The sequence below is a fragment of the Caloenas nicobarica genome, chromosome 19 (genome assembly GCF_036013445.1).
Source record: "Caloenas nicobarica isolate bCalNic1 chromosome 19, bCalNic1.hap1, whole genome shotgun sequence".
Lineage (NCBI taxonomy): Eukaryota > Metazoa > Chordata > Aves > Columbiformes > Columbidae > Caloenas > Caloenas nicobarica.
Genome location: NC_088263.1, coordinates 1,712,283 through 1,731,234, shown reverse-complemented (window position 1 = coordinate 1,731,234; position 18,952 = coordinate 1,712,283). Strand labels below are relative to the sequence as shown.

General features: G+C 48.0%; 1 protein-coding gene across 10 annotated transcripts in view; it reads left to right on the top strand.

Moving 5' to 3' along the window:
- Positions 1-991: 991 nt before the first annotated feature.
- Positions 992-18,952, top strand: part of ZNF618 (zinc finger protein 618) — a 173,579-nt gene continuing 155,618 nt past the window's right edge. For all 10 annotated transcript variants that reach the window (XM_065648310.1, XM_065648309.1, XM_065648308.1 and 7 more), the window contains exon 1: positions 992-1,132. In XM_065648310.1, coding sequence (XP_065504382.1) covers positions 1,085-1,132 — 48 coding nt within the window. In that variant the 5' untranslated portion in view covers positions 992-1,084. The remainder of the gene's footprint in view (positions 1,133-18,952) is intronic.

Sequence of the window (18,952 nt, the reverse complement as noted above, 5' to 3'; positions counted from 1 at the left end):
GGGATGAGTTTCACAGAAGGACGGGGACAGACTTTTCCCCCGTTTTGTATCATGGTGAAGCAGCTCTCGAACACCGGGGGGGACCAACTGAGCGCACAGACGGCGCTTCGATCGACGGGCGTGCTGCGGGGGCAGGGGAGCGCGGGCAGCGCCGATGTGCCCAGAGCCTCCGGCCGGCGCCGTCCGTCCCCTCGCTCCCTATTTCCCCTCGGGTCCCGCTTCGCCCCAGGGCCCTCCGCAGGCCCCGTGCCCGCTGGTGCCGCTCGACGGTCATGAGGCGCGACCGGCCCTTGCCGAGCAGCCGGGGGGGCCCCCGGCGGTGCCGCGCCGGCCCCCGTGCTCTCACCCCGGCCCCAGCCCGCCGGGCTTTCCCCCGGCGCGAAGGCCGCCCCGCCGCCGGGCCGGGGACGCGCTGGCGAGCCGCGGCCCCGACCCCGCAGCCCTGCCCGGGCTGCTCGCGGGCCGGCTGCGGGCCGAGGCCGCCGCGGGGCGCGGGCCGGGGTCCGCACCCCCCTCCGACGTCTCCCGCGCGGGGCCACCCCACGGGGGGCGCCGCGGCGGCGGCCCCACGGCGCGGAGCGGCCCCGCGCCCGCCGGGCGGCGGCGGCCGGGCTGGGCGGCCGCGGCGCGGCGGTGGCCGGCGCGGGGCCGGGCCGGGCCGGGGCCGCGCGGGGGCGGAGGGCAGCGCGGGGCCGGCCGGCGGCGCGGCGCGGCTCCCGCGCTGGGCCAGACTCAGCCCCTTTCTCCCGCCGCCGCTGGCTGCGAGCGCGCTGCGGCTGGAGCTGCCCCCAGAGCGGCTCGTGATGGCGGCGCGGGCTCGGCAGCGGGAGGCGCCCGCCCAGCCCTGCGCGCCGCGCCGCTAGCGGCAGCGCCCGTGCCCGCGGCGGCCGCCCCGGCCCATGCCCCCGGGGGGAAGGGGGGCTGCAGCAGCCCGGCGAGCCGCCCACCCGCGCAGCGGGGGCATCGCCCCCACTCGCCGCTCCTGGGAGGGCGGAAAGGAGGCAACGGCGGCGGCGCCGGCATTGTGCGCGGCGGATCGCAGGCCCCGGCGGCGCGGGGCTCGCCTGCCTCCCGCCCCAGCCTCATGAACCAGCCGGACGGCTCCGCTCCGGCGGCGGCGACGGGAGCGCAGGTAACGCGGCGGCCGGCGCGGCGTGTCCCCCGGGGGGGAGGCGGAGGGAGCGGGGAGGAAGGGAAGGGAAGGGAAAGGAAGGAGGGAGGGCGGCAGCCGCAGCCGCCCCGTCGCGGAGCCCCGGCCGGCGGCGCTTTGGCGCAGTGCGCGGGGGGCGCCGCCGAGACGCGGCTCCCCGGAGCGGCCGCGGCCCGCACCGGCCCCGCCGCCCCCCTCGCACCGGGGCGGAAAACAAAGCGGCGCCCAGCAGCCATGTCGGCGGGGACGAGCCGCCGGCCGCGGCCCGGCCCGGAGCCCGCACCCCGGCCCGCCCGCCCCCGGCCCGGCCCGCCCGGCGCCGCGCTCCGGGCCCGCCGGTTCCCTCTCGCCGCTCCCCCACTCCCCTTCTCGGGGCTTTTTCTTCCCCCCCCCCTTTTTTTTTTCCTCCTCTTCTTCTCTAATTTTCCTCTTGAACGGTAGCTTTTTTTTTTTTTTTTTCCATTAAAACGACGCCACCTAGAGGAGACTATTTCGTAAATAAAAAAAAAAAAGAAATTAAAATTGAAAAAAAAAAAAAAAAAGAGGAAATATTCTGCTATTTTTTATTTTTCGAGAAAGTTGGGGCCGGGGGGGCGGCTCGGGGTCGGGGTCCCCCCGCCGCAGTCCCCGGGTGCTCCCGGCTCGCCCCGCAAATTTCATTTTTGTGCCTTTGGAGGCAAAGCCCAGCTCATATGTAAATGAAAATTAAGCTGGAATTTGAATGAATTCAGGTTTTCCCCCCACCATCCCTTTTTCTGGAGGAAAACGGAGCCTGGGAGCAGCAGAGTACTTGGAAATGAAAGTAATTCAAGTTTGAGAGGGGCACCCCAGGATGAGCTGCAGTGAAATGATTAGTTTGGGAAAGTGGGAGAATTGCTGTTTCGGAGCAATTATGAATTGTACTTCATTGTAATTTTGAACTTGTGCAGCACGCTGTGCCAAATAGATTTTTTTTTTTTTTTTTTGCTGCAGTGCTTAAAGTTATTTGTTTCAAATGAGGATTTTTGCAGGAAAATTAGAGCATAGAAAATTTGCTGTGGACACACCCAAATTTTTTTTTTTTTTTTTTTGATTTTGGATTTCATGCAAAACTGCTCTTAAACAATGAGGTTCTAAACACAGTCCAGGAAAACACGAGGACAAGCAAAATTAAGAGTCAAATGTCAGTTTTAATTCTGAATTTCTTGGCTTTTCTGGTGGTTTCTTCTGGCATAATTAAAATACAGTTTCCAGCATTTGATTTCCTACTTCTTTTGTAAAGAAAAAATTTCCATAGAAGGGTTTTTAGGTTTTTTTTTCTTCTTTTTTTTAAACACACACACTGTAACAACTCCAGATACTGTGGATCATAGAAATCTAGTATTTACACAGGTTTATTATAAGGTCCGCCATGATATTATAAATATGCATAATTAACAATATTGTGAAAAAATAATTGCAGATTCAGTGATTTTGATTTTCTTTTTAAACCAATAAAACTTAAGTGCCTTTAAAGGGCTCAGCCATGATATTTTCACAATTTCAAAATCCTTTTTCTCCTTGACTCTTACTATAAAGCCTTCCTGGAGTTGAATTTAAAATCTTTTTTTCATAATTTTTTCAGGTTCGTGTTTCTTTTCTTAAATGCTGCTGTGTTCCTATTATTTTGCTGTTACGGGGTGCCTGTGAGTTCGGGACTGTGCACACACTGGTTTATTATTTTAGGGTTGCCCTTGAATCCTGGGGTCTTGGTATTGATCTTTTTAAAAATAAATAACAAAAGAGCACTGAAACATGCATTGTTTCAAGAAAAAAAAAAAGCAATATAGGAGAGAGACATGGCCTTTCCACCCAAAACTGGGGGAGGGAGAGGAAGGGGAAGATTAGGTCAACATTGAGTTTTACCAACCTTGACACAGTCTCCTCTCTAAAATGGGGACAAAATAGCAAGATGGCTGGCTCCACAGCTGCAGCAGTTGTGGGTGGTTTTTTTTTTTTCTTTTTTTTTTCCTTTTTGAAAAAGGCATTTTTAAATTTTGAACTCAGAAGTGAGTTTCTGGAGCTGCCAGGCACCCATAGGCAAATGCCGAAATCCAGGCGCTTAAAAAAAAAAAAAAAATTCAATCCGGAATGAATTTTTAAATCTGAATCTCAAACCCCTGAAAAGTTGTGGGGTTTTTTGTTTGTTTGTTTGTGTTTTTTTTTTTTTTTTCTGTTTTCATTTTTATTTCAACGTAACTTGATATTTGCTGGAAATTAGGCAGGAGTGGTTGGTGAATTCAGGATTTGGGGGCTGTTCTTCACTTTCTCCCCCTCCTTGAATTTGTTTCACATTTTGGGTTGATCGAAGAGGGAGGGGGTGATGGAAAAAATTTGCAAAGCAGGATAACTCCTGGGTGGAGAAGCAAATAACTCTGAAATGTCAACTTCATATTTTTATTTTTGCGTTTATTTCCCCCCCCTCCCGCCCCCCCAAAGGACCCACCCTCTTCCTGAATCTCTTTTTTTAGTGAATAATGAAGCAAGTACCACGGTGACGGAGCAGCAGTGGTGCAGTTAGAGCAGGGTGGCACATATGGGTAAAAAATTACACACAATGCTCTAAATTGGATTAAACAGTCCTGGAGAATATTTTATTCGTGGTTTTATCCGGGAAGCTTTAACGTGGTGGCTTTTCCATATTCTTATACTCCAAGAATCCCCATCCTTGAGCTGCACCCCGTAACTTTCACTTACTCTGTGATTATACCCAAAGAAACCGTTCAGCTGTAATTTTTTTTTTTTTTTTTATGGTTTCATACATTTTTTTCCAAACAGAGATCTTGTGATGCTGCTTTTTCTCTCCCCACCCCACGCCCTCACCCTGAGACCTGGGGAGCGACACCGTGGCCGTGGGTGGGGGGGACACTCTGACGGGTGCCGCATTTTAATTACAAATAATGCCATATATTCAATTTCGGCTCACAGTGATATCTTTAAAGTTTATCGTGCTTTCCTAAAAAAACAGGAATTGAAACTTGAAAGGCCCACGTTTCTATCTGGTTTAACCTGTTCTCAGCTGTTGTGGGAATAAGTGAATTTTCTGTCGATACCAGAAATGGGTTTGCATGTTGCACGTCTCTGCAGAGATGAGAATGCGATGCCGTGGTGCTCGGCTGCGAGTTGTGGGGATGCTGTCATGCCGTAGGTGTGCGTACCGCAACCTTTACAATCTTTAACTCTGTGTATATCAGTTTCTTTTAAACAACGGCTTCCATTATCCGTTCCGCCGGCGAGGAAAAGCCACGCTCGAGGTTATAATGGGTTTTCTGAATCTAACCTTCCTGCGCGCCCGTGTCCTTCGAGGGGAAACCTCCTCCTGCTTGAAAATGTATTTTTTTGTAATTTTTTTCATCGCAGTCTGTTTTCAGGGGTATACATTTATTTATTTATTTATTTATTTATTTATTTATTTATGGGAAAGTTGATCAATATTTATCGTTTTAAAAATTGCTCTTTGGCAGCCTGGAAGGGGGAGGGGGAGGGAGGGAGCCTGACGGAGCGATACCAATAGATTCCTTGTGATAGGACTGAGATGCATTTTTTGAAAAAGAAAAATTTCGAGTACCTCATCCTCATTGAGGATGAAAATAGACATAATGTTATTAAAGTAGTAGATAATGTTTACGCAAGTGCCATATAAAACCTTACGACACTATTTGCTTAACTCCAGAATAATTTAAATATATACCACTGCCGTGATGCAACGCTGTGAGTAGTTCAGTTCACGGGCGCAGTCGCGTGGCCCCCGTGATGCACAATCGAGTTTGCAATGATGCAAGTGCGGTCGTGAAACTGGCGTTCTAAAAATGAGATTAATTTTTTTTTTCTTTTGGGTTGAAACCTGCTGTAAGGCTGGCGCTGATGCGGATTCAGGATTTGTGCCCCATTCTTTGGACGCTGCCCCCGGGCGTCCCTCTCATTTTGGGAACTCCACGGTGCGGGTTTATTCGTGTAGGGGAGCGCGTGGCCGCCCAAGCCGGGGGGTTTGGTGGGACTCTGTGCGTTCGTGAAGCGTGTTGCACCCGCCGAAGGGTTCGCTGGATCCCGCCGTGACCTGCTGGTGTTGCCCAGTTCACGCTCAGATCCACAGGAGCAATTATTGGCGTGCTCGTCGTGCCGGGGGCTGTGAGGCGGGCAGGGGGAGTCCCGCGGTCCTGGGAGCTGCCCATGGAGAGGACTCTGGTCAGAGGTGCCGTTGGCAGGATTTGTTTGCACGTAACGGGCCAAGCGGGGAGCAGAAGGGGACTGCGAGTGCAACTGGAGGCTGCGGTTGTTTTTCGGTTGGGAGATATTTGTTTCCTCTAATTTCTAAATTTATGAGCATCTAGCACTACGTATATTTAGAATTTCACGTTTACGGATTCAGTTTGGCCATACTGTGTTTTCTGGGGAAGAAGTTTCTAATTTTTAGCCGTCTTTTATGGATTAATTGCTAGTCATCTGCCTCCTTTTTGCTTTTGTTTGGTTCCTTGAATGTCTCTTGATTATTTTGTACTATGTGACGCCAATTTAGTGGTTAACTAGTATGCAAACTACATCTGGACGTGTTGACTTTGCATTAACAATCATTGATTTGTCTGGAGCAAGGGAATAGAAATGAATGATGCTGTTTACCATGGATAGTATGTGAAAAATAACCATTTACGATGTGTCTTTCATCAGTGGTGCATGGCTGTGGTGTAACTTGTCACAGCGGCTGTTGTGCGAGAGCTGAATTTTTAAGCCACGGCACCAGGAGTGGGAAGAGGGAGCAGGGAGGGAGGTGGCACGTGGTGTGCGGTGAAGGGCTTGGGCACGTGCCCTGCGTGGGAGAGGCACAGGACGTGGTTACCCCGGTTAGCTCTGGTGAGAGTGGGGTGAAGTTGTAGCAGAAAGGGAGTGGAAATAAGTTAATATACATAATATATAATATACAAAATATAAATAGAGAAGGCTTTTCATTTGGGGACATAATCAAAAATTTGACGATCATAAATAACAAGCAGGGGATTGAGCTGCTGGGTGACTTCGGCGGCAGCTGGCTCTCCACAAAGCCGGTGGCCGCGGCGGCGCGGTCGGCTCAGGCTGGAGCAGCGCCTGGTGCCTCCGGTCCCCGCCGGCTCCTGGGGAAGCTGAGATGCACCTGTAGCTGCTGCACGTTCTGGCAAGTCCTGGGACGGGTCGTTGCTACACACTTGTGTCTTCTTCAGAAGAAGGGAAGGGATGGAGGAGATGCCCTTTCTGTGGAGCAGGTTGCTTCCCGAGACACATGTGTGCTGGAGACATCAAAGCTGCCATGTCCCCCTCCTTGGATAGGGTGTTTATAAAGGTAGGGTTGCTTTCCCTTGGTTGATGTTGGATATTTAGATCTCGAATCTGACTTCTGTAGTCCCGGATCCTGCTCGTTGTCCCCCGTTGAGCGTTCTCCTTGCTGTTGGTGGGACTGCAGTGGTGTGTGGAGTTGAGCGTGAGCGTTGGTCGTCCCTTCGGGCCGGGGTCAGCAGTCTGGGCTCTTCCCATGGAGAAATTGCTTTGCTGGCCTCCGAAGTGTGCGTGTGCTGGTCAGGTACCAAAATGATGGGTGATGGTGATGTCTTGTAACGCGAGTTTCATCCACCGACAGTACTCAGTGTGTAAATGCAGGTGGAGGTTCCGGGCAAGCTGCGCGATGGCTTTTCTGAGTTACTTGGGTTTTACTTATTTGAGTCTGTGTTGCTCCCCAGGTGAGCAGTGCGAGACCTGGCAGAAAAAAGAGGTTAAGCAGAGAAAATCCTCCTCCATACTGTTTGAAAGTGCAACTGCGAAGAAGTTTCTTGTTTGGAGAGCCATATTTGGGGAAGGATAGAGCACTGAGAGTGTGAGTTACTGCAGAAGTGATGTTAGCAGTTCAGACTCTGTACCCCTACTTAAACCACCTCTGTCCCCATGTAGGAGAATTCTTGTGCTCTACATTTTTTAGGTTTTTTGGCAGCTGAGTGGCAGTTAGCTCAGGTTCGCCGACCGGGCCGCGAGCGCTGGTGCCAGCACGCTGGCAGCTTCTGCTCCGGCTGGGGTGCTGCGTGAGGCGGCTGCGTGTGGGGGCACAGGGCACATTGTGCCCCCACCGAGGAGGCCGAACCAGCTGAACTCCCGGGCTTGTGCCCCCACGGGTGTGGATCCAGTCCCCAGTGACTCTTGGACAAGGTCAGGGCAGAGTGTCAGGGGATGAGACTTGGGGTTGATGGAGTCGTGCTGCCTCTGGAGAAGCTGGAGGCCACGTGGCCCGTTTGGGGTGAAATTGCAGAGCTCTGGGTCAGCCTGGCAGGGCTGGCGGATGGGGCGCTGCGCACACCCCCGTGGCTGTCCCCGTGTGAAGGGCCTGGGGTGGCCATGAGTGATGGTGTTTGGTGGTGGGACCGGTGTCACCGTACCAACTCCTCTGCTAGAGTGCCTCTTCTTGGGAGTCTCCTGTCTGCATTTCTCTCACCTGTATTGCCGAGGCAACTTCAGGGTGCGCTTGGAACGGTTTACCTGGTGTAAGGCTGCGAGGAGTTAATTATATAGGCAAGGCCTTGCTTGTAATTTATAGTACTTCAGTTTGTTTCACATCTATATCTGGCTGGTATAATGTGAAAAATAGGCCTGGAAGTGGAGAAGTGGTGACTGGAGATTTTACCTGTGCTAATAATGGGCTGACACAGGGAAATATGAACATTGGCGCGTGTAGCAGAGGCTGCGGCTGCCGCAGCTGTTGAGGAGTCACTGTGCACAGGAGGGATCAGTGTGTACGTGTTTATGTGTCTGGACATGTCCGAGAGGCTCCGCGATGGAGATGTGCAGATCTCTGGTGGGTCTGGGATGCTGCGTGGGCTGGTGGTTCTGAACCGGCGAGGGGCTCAGCAGCGCTGGGGTCGGGTAACGCAGGAGCTCAGGGAGCCATCGGTGTCCTCTGTACAGAGGTTCAGTAGCTCGGCAACTGATAGAAGTGAGAACAGCCGTGTTTGTCAGATCTCTCCATCGACAGTGAACTGAGCTGCAATGGGCCAAACGCGGTCATGTCCTGGTGCTCATGCCCCAATGGCACCGCCATGTCTCCAAGGTCTTCAGGTTTTAATACTTGTTATGATTTCATTTTACTAGATACACTCAGGCAGCAAGGAATCTTTTGAAAGTTAATTTTTTACTCCGCGTGGGTGCAGGTATCCTTTCCTGCCCGAAAATAGCAGCAGAAGTGAGTTTTCAGAAGTTGGGTGTGCTTGCGTTGAAGGCCCGTCATTTAGGTTCTGCTTCCAGTATGTTGAGAACAATTTTAGTACAAGTATTTAATTGCTTTAGACCTATTTTTAGAAGTATTAAACCTCAGTTTTCAAAACTCTGCAACCGCAGCCAACAGCTCTGCCGGTGTGGGAGAGCCGGGAGGGGAATCTGCAGGAAAACCCGAAGCGACGTGGGTTGAACCGTCGTGGTCCTTGGCCAAGACTCAGGGCGCTGCGGAGGCTTTGGGGTGCACGCTTGAAATCAAGTTGTCCATATTTTGGTGAGGGTTTTTTAATTACTATTTTAATTACTTGGCTACACAAGGGGAGAAAGAATGAAAGCCTATTTCAGCAGATTTGTGTGACTTTTTTTTTTTTTTTTTTTGTATATTAAGGCTGCAGACTGTTGGGTGTAGTTTGGAAGCTGAACTGAGAGGATCCTGCTGAACAGGGTGCAGACAGCCCTGGTGGGTCCTGAGGTTGAAAGCCAACAACAGCTACTGCTTTCTGGGTGTAAATCTGTCACTTGAGGTCTGATCCGCTTTAGTCTGTGGGCTGCAAATCCTGAGTTTTTACCGGAATTTGTGATATCTGTAATTTTAAGGGTGGGAATGGAGGGCTGGAAGGACACAGGTTAATTATTTCCTGGAAACAAAACACCTTTTTGAATTTCTGTGTGCGTTTTTGAAACCTGTGTAGGGAGGCACAGCAGGCTTCGGATCGGGCTGGTAGCAGAGGGGGATTGCAAATCCCCTTGGGAATTAGCGGGATTTATCTTTGCAGTCGGGTGATGCTGTTGCCGAGGGCCCGCATCGGGTTCTCGACGCTCAGGTGCATCCTCGGGGTGACCGTGGTGGCAGTGGCGCCAGGGGACAGGTCGGGACATGGCACTTGGTGGCCCTGGGGCTGCTGGGATGGGTGCTTGGCACTGGGTGGGACTGGTGTGGGCTGGCAGGGCTGGAGATGAACTTTGCCAGCGAAGGAATTAATAATTGAACACCAGGAAGAGTGTCCCTGGGTGTATTTTGACTGTCATGTTTAGGCTGCTTTGGGGCATGTGGCTTCAGTTATCAGGTTATGGTTAATACCATCAAGGCATACTACATATTAACTCTGAGGGAGGGATATTTTTACCTTCTTATCTGTCTTTATTTTAGAGGCCTATAAATTAGGCTGGTTGGTGATAACAGCAGTTGGAATTAGCGTTTCTCCTTAATGGGGTTTGTTAGGACGCTGCCAGAGAGGCGGCCTCTGCCGCCAGCCAGAGAGGACACCGGGCAAGAAGGAAGACATGCACATCTATCCAAATAAATTGCATTAGGTGGAGGCAAAATAATCCGGAGCGTGTTTACAGGGTCCGAGCCGTATCGCATGCGGTGTGAGGGCGGCGATGCAATTCCTGCTCCTGGGAATTGGTGGTGGAGGGATGCAGCAGGAGTCTCCTGGAGCATCCTCGGTGGAACCAGTGGCACCATTCATAAATGAGCAAAAACACCCCAAAAATCAAGAAAAATAAGAGGCCCTTTTCCTGAAACCCTGCATGTATTTAAATTTTATATTTTTTTTACGCCTTAGTCTTACTTGATTTAGTTGCTAAAAAATAGATTCACTGGGAATTCTCCATTTGCTTTTGGTTTCTGATGGCGTGGAGGAGATAGCAGTCACACGTTGTGGACGTTTGTTTGTCTGACTTGTACATATTTGTGCTTTTCTCCTTTCACTCCTTGGCGTCCCTACCCCAGCGTAAAACAGTGCTTGTGATTGTAGTTCATTATGTGATATTTAAAATGTATAAAATGAAATGTTCTTGTCTACTTTAAGCAGACATATGTCTACGTTTTACAAATTAACCTAATTAAATATATATGTAGACATTTATGATATTCAGCTCCCAGCGTAAGGTACACAATTAGCATCCGTGGAGCCAGGAAGGAATTTTCCATTTGTGTCTTGACTTTTCCTCATAGGATGTGTGGTTTTGGTTTTTTGTTTGTTTGTTTGTTTTTAATCTTCAGTGCTTTAATTTTTGTTCTGCTTAAGAATTCCCTTAGCGCCCAGTCCTGCAGGGGTTTAGGCTTGTGGTTCACTTTCCCCGTAAGTAGTGAAGTCAGTAAAATGGTACCTAATTCCTGTACTTCAGCCCGTCCCTTTGGCTCTGCAGGACAGAAGGATTTCGTTCTGTTAAGAGACTATTATAATGAGCAAAATATCATTCTGGAGGAAAAATGGCTTGAGAATATTTACATTTTTCAAGCCTCTTCCTTCCTCCCACCCAAAAATAGCAAAAAAAATTATCGGTCTTCTCTGGATTTGTGTAATTTTCAAGTGTTAGGCCAATGTTGTTTCCAAAACAGTCCCTGTACCTTAACACTCTCTATGGCAAGAGAGCCCTTACACAACAAATACAAAGAATATATTCCATTAATACATGCCTTCATTTAGAAATACTCTGGCACCAGGAATAGAACATCTTAGTTTCTTCTCTGCCAAAGTTCATTTTTTTTTAATATTTAAAGTTTGATCATGTTATAATAGTTTGTTACATAAATAATCACTTGGTCTATTTTGCATATCAATAGTTGAATCCATTTTATTCACAAAAACATTTTATTCACAAAAATCCATTTTATGCACACAAACATCCCCAGTGTTCCATCCCAGAAGGTACTCTTTCTTAGCAAAACCAACCAAGTAAATGACATTCCCAGCTCAGCTATTTTAATGATCCCACAAACCCAAAAAAGCAGTAGGAAATATTTCAAAAGCAAGCTGCAGAAACTGTTTTGGTGGGTTTTTTTTTTTTGGGGACATCATAACTTTTAAACTTTTTGCCCAGTTATTTTTGTTACATTTTCTGGGTAGACATCACAATGAGCTGTAAACGCGAAGAATTTGGGCCTGTTTTGTTCTTTTTGGAGATAGTTTAGGGGTCTCCAATGTGACCCCAAGCTGACTTGAAGAGCATCCCCCAGTGAAGCCGCTGGCTCTGTTACTACGTTCTGTGTGAGAACTATTAATAATTCTGCGTGGGGAAGGTGAGATGTTGGATCGCAACCATTTTTCCCCTCTTGGACACCTCTATGAATCCATCCTCCGGTATTTTCCTTTGACTTTCTGCGTTGCCGTGTTACGCTGTCTCTGTTTCAAGCCAGAGGGAATTTTTCTCCAAATCTGTCCCTCCGCACCAGCTCCTGCCCTGTCCCAGGTTGAGGTTCTTGGTTTCTCGGATGTTCCTTCGACGGTTTTGTGTCCTCTCCCTTTCGGGTGATGCCTTTTTATATGAGATGCTGAAGCTGTCGGCAGCTTTGGTTCCCATTCCTCCATCACCAGATGTTGAGTGGCGACTGACTACAGAAATTCGAAGAAGAAAACAGGATTGCAAACTCTTTTCTGGGGTTTTTTTTGTGAGCCTGCAGCCTTGTCAGCAAGGCTGTACCTATTCCCCGTGTAACTCCAGGTACAGGACAGGTGATTTACTAATAATAGCTTGATCTTCCACTCTGGCAGGTGTAGCATTGAGCAGTTTCTTTGTCAGGCCTGCTTCATAGTGCTGTGCCCACCCTTTGAGCATCCTCGTAGCTTGTCCCAGGACGTGCTGCAGCCCCTCATTATGTGGATTTTCAGTTTTCTGGGGTTACAGACCGCCGAGGCAATGATTTGGATAATTGCAGCAATTTATTTAGGCAAATAGAAGTGCGGAAAATATTTGCTTTCCCTTGCTTATGGGGTTTATTTTTGGGGTTTATCTTGGTGCTGTGGGAAGCAGCGACCAGACGTCCTCGGGGACACCCTGCGCAGACATGGGAGTTCCTCTTGCTGGACGCCCTTGTCACCCTCCTTTGCTTCCTTTCTTCCCGTTTTATTTCTGCAATCGCTTTCACGGTGAGCACACCAGAACTACGCACAGTGCTGCGGACGCAGCTTTATGCATCAGCACATTTTCTGTTCCTTTACTTGTAATGAGGTGTTGCCTTGCTGGCGACCATGGAACGCCGTATTTGCGCTGCTGGAGAAGTGCCCTCAGTGTCTCCTCGATTGCTTTTGTGAATGCTCATGTCTAATTTAAATACCTTTGTTTTGTGTATGTTGGTGTTTTTCCCCCAGTGTTTTCCTTTACCCAAATCTTACCTGACGCACGGAGCAGATGGCTGCAGGACCCCACTGTGATAACAAGCCCTTTCTGCCCTTTATTTTCCATCTTTTAATCAGTTGTTAATCAATGAGACGACTTCTTACTTTACCCTGTATATATGAAAGTATCGTGAGTGTATTTGCTGTAAGAAACTTTGTGGGGGAAGCTTGTCTAAGGCTTTTTGGAAATCCAGGTGTGCTTCACCGTTGACTCACGCTTTGCTGCTTGCACATTGACTCTTGCCAATCGTCGTCATTGCTTGGTGAGTTCCGACTCTACAGAAGCCGTATCGATTCCTGGTGTTTCCTTTTTATCTGTATGAACACTGATTTTTATTTTTTTTTCCTTAAATTATGGTTTATACTAATTTTTCTGCTACAAAATTGAAGCTCTGCAGTTCGCAGTTTGTTTGATCTCATCTGTGGCTCTTCTGAAACGGTGGGATCCCGTTCATTACTTGCTGGTTTTTAGGTACAGAAGTTGATACCGGTGGTTTTGTGGCAGCCAGGTGATTTTAATAGCTTAATGCCTTTCAGACTTTTGGGCGCATACTATTTGTCCCTGTAGATTTTTTTTTGGCTGTTAATTTGCTGGGCAGGTCTGCATCTTTCCCTGGTGAGGCTGCAGTTGGAGCAGATGCTCAGCTCATTCCTGAGGAAGGAAGAGTCCAGGAGCCCTGTCACAAGTGAGCCCTGGTGCAAAGAAGTTGAATTGTTATCATGTGGTTTTATCTTTCTTCAGTGCTTGATTTATACCAGAATCTGGCAGACTTCTTGTACTTGTGTGTTTGATTCGTTCTCTTCTTTTTTTTTAATAAATTAGGTTTTACTCCTTCAGCAGCGTGTTTCTCAGAATCTTTTTCTAGATTGTCCTTTTAGGTCTTTAAGTGTAGCTTCCTTCAGTTTACTTTCTCGTAATTTTTATTTCTTTCTGGGGGTATCAAATGGCATTTTTCACTCAGCTGTTAGACTATGTCTATTTGTTTAACAAGCCCCGTTTGGTAGGTGGTGACCACCTTCTCCAAGTTGTCCACCTCACCTGCAAACCTTTTAGCTCGTTAGCCTATTTAAGTATCGTTTTCTTTAGTTAAGTGTTAGCCTAATGGACTTTTTTGGTATGGTTTTTGTGTTCTGAAGGCTTTTGGCTTTGGCTGCCTGGTGGGCTCTGCAGCACGGCTGGTTTTGGTGATAATCTCTTCGAGTCCCGTCTCTGGGCCTGGCAGCAGAGGGTGCAGGGGCAGCAGGGCTGAGCTGGGTTGGGGGGCTCCAGAGAGCCTGTTCCTCATAGAATCACAGAATCATTTTGGTTGGAGGAGACCCTTAAGATAATCGAGTCCAACCATAACCCAACCCTGGCACTGCCCCATGTCCCTGAGAACCTCATCTCCATCTGTCCAGCCCCTCCAGGGATGGTGGCTCCAGCACTGCCCTGGGCAGCCTGTTCCAATGCCCCACAGCCTTTTCTAGGAAGAAATATTTTTCCTCCAGCCCTGGCAGTGCTTGGTTTCCTCCTGGTTGTACAAAGGCTCATGGTCCATGAAGAGCAGAGCAGGACTCACAGGCAGACTTTAATGGGGACAGACTTTTGGGCAGGACCTGTTGCGATAGGACAAAGGGTGATGGTTTTAAACTAAAGGAGGGGAGATTCAGGCTGGACATGAGGAAGAAATTGTTGGCCCTGAGGGTGGTGAGAGCCTGGCCCAGGTTGGCCAGAGAGGTGGTGGCTGAACCATCCCTGGAGACATCCCAGGCCAGGCTGGACGGGGCTCTGAGCAACCTGAGCTGGTGCAGATGTCCCTGCTCGTGGCAGGGGGGGCCCTGGGGGAGCTGGGGAGGGCCCTTCAACACAAACTGTTCTGTGATTCTATGGCAGCTGCGTTCCCTGACGTGCACTGGTGATGTGGGATGAAATCCTAGGTAGGATCTAGAGCATAATTTCTGCATGAGACCTGCTTTCACATTTGCGAGTCTCTGTAGGATTAACTGAATTCTCCTGTTATTGAAATTGTATTTTCTGCCTTGGCAGAAACCTGCAGACTCTCTGGTGTTCCTTGACATTTTGAGCATCCTTCTCCACTCCCCAGTGCTGTAGCTCTGCGCTGCCTTTCTCGGATGAGCTTCCAGTCCAGAAAGGTTCTCTGCTACCTACCTGTTGGCATCATAATCGTGTTTAATTTATTGGGCTGCACTTTGCCGCTGTCAACACAACTCTGTCATTCCTACGTAATTTAGATATGCACTGTAATGCCTTGAGTCTTTTGTTTCCTACCTGAATTTGTATAAAGTTTTTCAGTGATACAGTACATGTGTGACCTCAATAGAAAATGCTTCACATAAACTGGATGTTCCTTCCCTTGTTCGATTTTCTCAGGCTTTAGTTTAAATAGGCCTTTATACGCTGGCATCTGTTTTCATTTTGGTTTTGATGGCGTCTGGCTTTCTTGTAGGGTCTCCATTGCCTTTGACATAAACCCTCCTTCAAATCACACCTTGCAACCCTCTTAACCTGCCTGGACCTGCAGATGGGTCCTCATGGGATTTCACAAAAAGGCACCATGTGGGTCCTGAAGTTTACTTTTTCAGGATTTGTTGGCCTCTGTGGCATTCACGGGTGCTTTTTAGCAAGGGGATGGGCACTGCCATGAAATGAGAAGCCTGGTCTGGGTTTAAAATTGCTCTAAAACTCTAAAAATTGCTCTAAAACAGGGCCCTGTGCTCTCCCGCTGGCCGCCCTCCTGCACGAACAGGCTGAGCTCATGTGTGAGCTTGGCAGCGCTGTGCTGGTGAGAATTAAAAAGAGGGAAAAAAAAAAAAAAAAAAAAAAGAAGAAAAAAAAGGGAGAATAATAAAAGGAAGAGATGACAGTTATCCTTGAGTTAGAAGTTATCAAGTGCAGAAAATTGATAAAGGAAGTTAAAAACACAAGGGAAAAAAATCTGTGGCTGTCAGTGCAAGGAGCAGTAAGAAAGTATTTGTATTAGGAACAAAAGAAATTCTAATAATGGTTTGTGTAGACTTATCACGACTGAGGAGAGGTAAAATGCATAATAAAGCAGAAAAACTAGACATGTTTAATAAATATTGCTGTTCCCTGTTTGTAAGGAGGAGGTATGATGTTCAGCCCCTGTGCAGAATTGCTCCCGGGTCAGCGCGGGTGCTGAGCAGAGCTGAGGGTGGGAGTGCATTCCAGCCGCTCGGGTGGGTGCTGCTCGCTGGGGACCCCCGGGGGTTTTCCTCTTTTTTTCTCCTCCTGTGCAACTTGGATATCGTGAGAATATTCCAGAAAAATGGGCGAATGCTGTTGTACCAGCTTAGCCTGACATCAGCCTGGGGATGAGGACTGACAAAGTGAAGGAGTGCACGAAGTATGGGGAGGAGGTGAGAGGAATATAAAATTTAATTTGTTCTTTAGAAGGAGTGATGGAGGATGTGACATTTACCAAGCCGGCAAAATGTTTTGGTGTCACGCACGAAAACACTCCCTGGTAGCATCAAGCTGGTGTGAAACAGGGGGTGAATGGGGTCTCAGGTGGTCAGAAGTGTCGGTGCTGATGGCCCCATGGGTCCCGTCTCCATCAGATGAACTTTTATATGGTGAACCGTAGGATTTGCGCATCCGAGGTGAGAGCTGGAGTGTTTTAGGGATGGGGAGACCAGAGAAGAAGCAGCGATGCCAAACCAGACTTTGGGGTGGGAAAGGGACAACTGCGGCATCAGCAAGGACCGAATCGGTGGGACCGGGGTAGTGCAAACCACGGGTGTGCAAAACAAGAGAGGTGTGTGGAAACAGCTATTCTGTCTTCTCTTTCACTTATTCTTTAATACCATATCCCTGGTTTCAGTTCTCTCATTTTTTTAAGAGATGTTGAAAAGGTGGAAAAGGCACAGACTGTGTAAGTAGAGTGAAGCGATTTGAGGAGTCAAAGGAAATACTCATTGGTATTTGTTCCAAACATCTGGGGATGTGCACCATATTTGGGAAACTCCCCCTGACAAGAAGAGTCTGGAAAAAAAATCTCGCTTGTTGATTTTTATCTTCATGGAGCTAGTTTTGTATGGGTTTAACAAAAAGAGAGGAAAAAAAAAAAAGCAGGTACCAGAGCCCTTCATTTTAGCAAACTGCATAGCAAGAAACAATACCTGGAAGCTGGATCCAAACATTCAGATGACAAAATGAAGATGCAAAAATATTTTTAAGAGTAGGAGGTGGAAATTTTGAACAGCATGGGAGATTAGCTATTAGAACAAACCACCAAGGGAAACTGGATGCTGCATATCTTGATGCCGTTGCTCATTCTCTGCATCTGTGGAATATGTGTTTCAGAATTTTCTGGCAGAGCTCAGACAGGGGAGAATTGCTGTTATGTTATAAAGAATGGCTATTCTGTGGCTTAAACAAAAGATCTTGCTTTCTGTCTCTTTCTTTCGGTCTCCTGTTTCGCAGTGTCCAGTAGCAGATGGTTGGGGAAGGATTATAAGGAAGAGAGAAAATATTGAGCGAGCCTGCCTTTAATATAGTCTGTCGCTCCTGCCATATCGACCTTAAATTTCTCTGACTTCCCAACCCTAAGGGATGCTCCAAAACCTCCTCCGACAACATTGGACCACACACACCCCCCGGTATAAGCTCTTGCATGAAACCAAAGTACTTGCAACTTTTTTTCCTCCTAGTAGAGATATAACGAATGAAATTCATAGGTAATCTCCTGTAACATTGAGCACAAAAGGCTATTTGTTTACTTTTTCAGGCAAGAAATGATAATGAATAAGGTAGTTAGGGAACACATGGGACGCAGTCATTAATAATCTGCTTAATATTCCTAATGCAAAAGCGATAGGCAAAGCAGTGGAGAGAAGTGTGCCTAAAGCAATATATAAGAATATTAGTTTCTCTCGGAGTGCTTCATGGTCTAGATGAGGCTTCGTTCCCTCTCCCACATACAAGGGAAACGTATTGTAGAAAAAATGGGAGGTATTTACAAACTGCTGTAGAGATCAGAGAGGAAATTTCCCCTGGTTAACTCTGAAATCAGGCAAAAAGCAGCAACAGAGCTGAGGTGGCTAAGTGAAGACGTAAACAGTATTAGAAGCAGTAAGCAGTAGGCTTTTAAAAAGTATAAACAGTCTGGTAAGGAGGAGGATAGGAAGATCTATTAAAATAAGCAGAAAGCAGTTAAAAGGATAATTAGGAAGGCAAAAAGAAATAGAGAAGATCTAATTGCTAAGAATATTTTGACTTCAAAGGGTTCTTTAGATATATTCAGAGCAGGCAGAAGCTAGCAGAGGAAACTTGTCCACTGGAGATGATGGTAGCAATTGGAGGCAGGAAATACGGGAATAGTGTATTTGTAAATGAGCTATTTAATGCCTCTGGTAGGGGGTTTTTGCCTCTGGGAGGTGCATCCAGGACCCAGTTTGTGTCATCCCAGGAACTCCATGATCAGCAAAGGGAGTTGCAAAACACCTGGGGACATTCATTTTGTGCGGATATTGTTTTTAAAGTAAGAGGTATGTGCAGCTTGCCAAGAAGCTTGAAGTCTTCCCGTTGCACAACAAAAACGCCTCGTCGCTGCTCTCACCTGCCGACTGTGGAGGTGATTGCACAGCACAGGCAATGCTGAAGGATCAGCTTTGTCTTCTGACCTTTGTGACTGTCAGGTACATATACATATGTGTGTACCCATATATATAAATACGCATCTATTTGTGTATGTTGTGTGTATATAAATATTTTGTGCAGAAACACAAAGCTTGTCACGTGGAGTGGACATTCCTTGTAAAAATGGCCATTTCTACATATGCATATTTGTTCTGTGCTTCACCTCCCAAATCTTCCCTCTCTAAGTTCACCAGGCACGTAAATCAGAAAAGAAAATAGGTAATGCCACAAGCGAAATGCATTCTGGCTACAGGTTCTTAAGTCTTGTGCATAAAAACCTGGGGACAATGTATGCAGTGACACGGTAAGCTCACTAGATTTTCTTTTTTATGGTCTACAGAAGGGGCCTGGAAGCTTTGATCAGAGTTGCTTTTCTCAGCAAGCTGCCCTTGCAGTAGAGCTGGAGTGTTACGGACTCCTTTGTACATGTAATTAAGAGCCGCCTTCTATCTTGATATCACACTGTGGTTAATGTTTCATTTAGAAAAATGGATTGACTTTAACATGCTGGGAAAGTTGGTGATTCTTCTGGTGGCTGATGCAGGGGCAGCTGGGTCTCTGGGCTCCTCTTCGCCTGTTTACCCTGGTTTGGAGAGTAGGATTAGCAATGCCAGAAAGTCTTGTTTTGTTCTGTTTGTTGTGTTTATGAGGCTGGATTCCATGTGTTACTACGCCAGATAAGTTGTCCCAGCCTGTGGCAGGGAAGCTGTCCCAGCAATGGACACCTCCTCTTGGGCCCAGGCCCCATCGCTGGCTGCTCAGAGACATTTCTGGAGT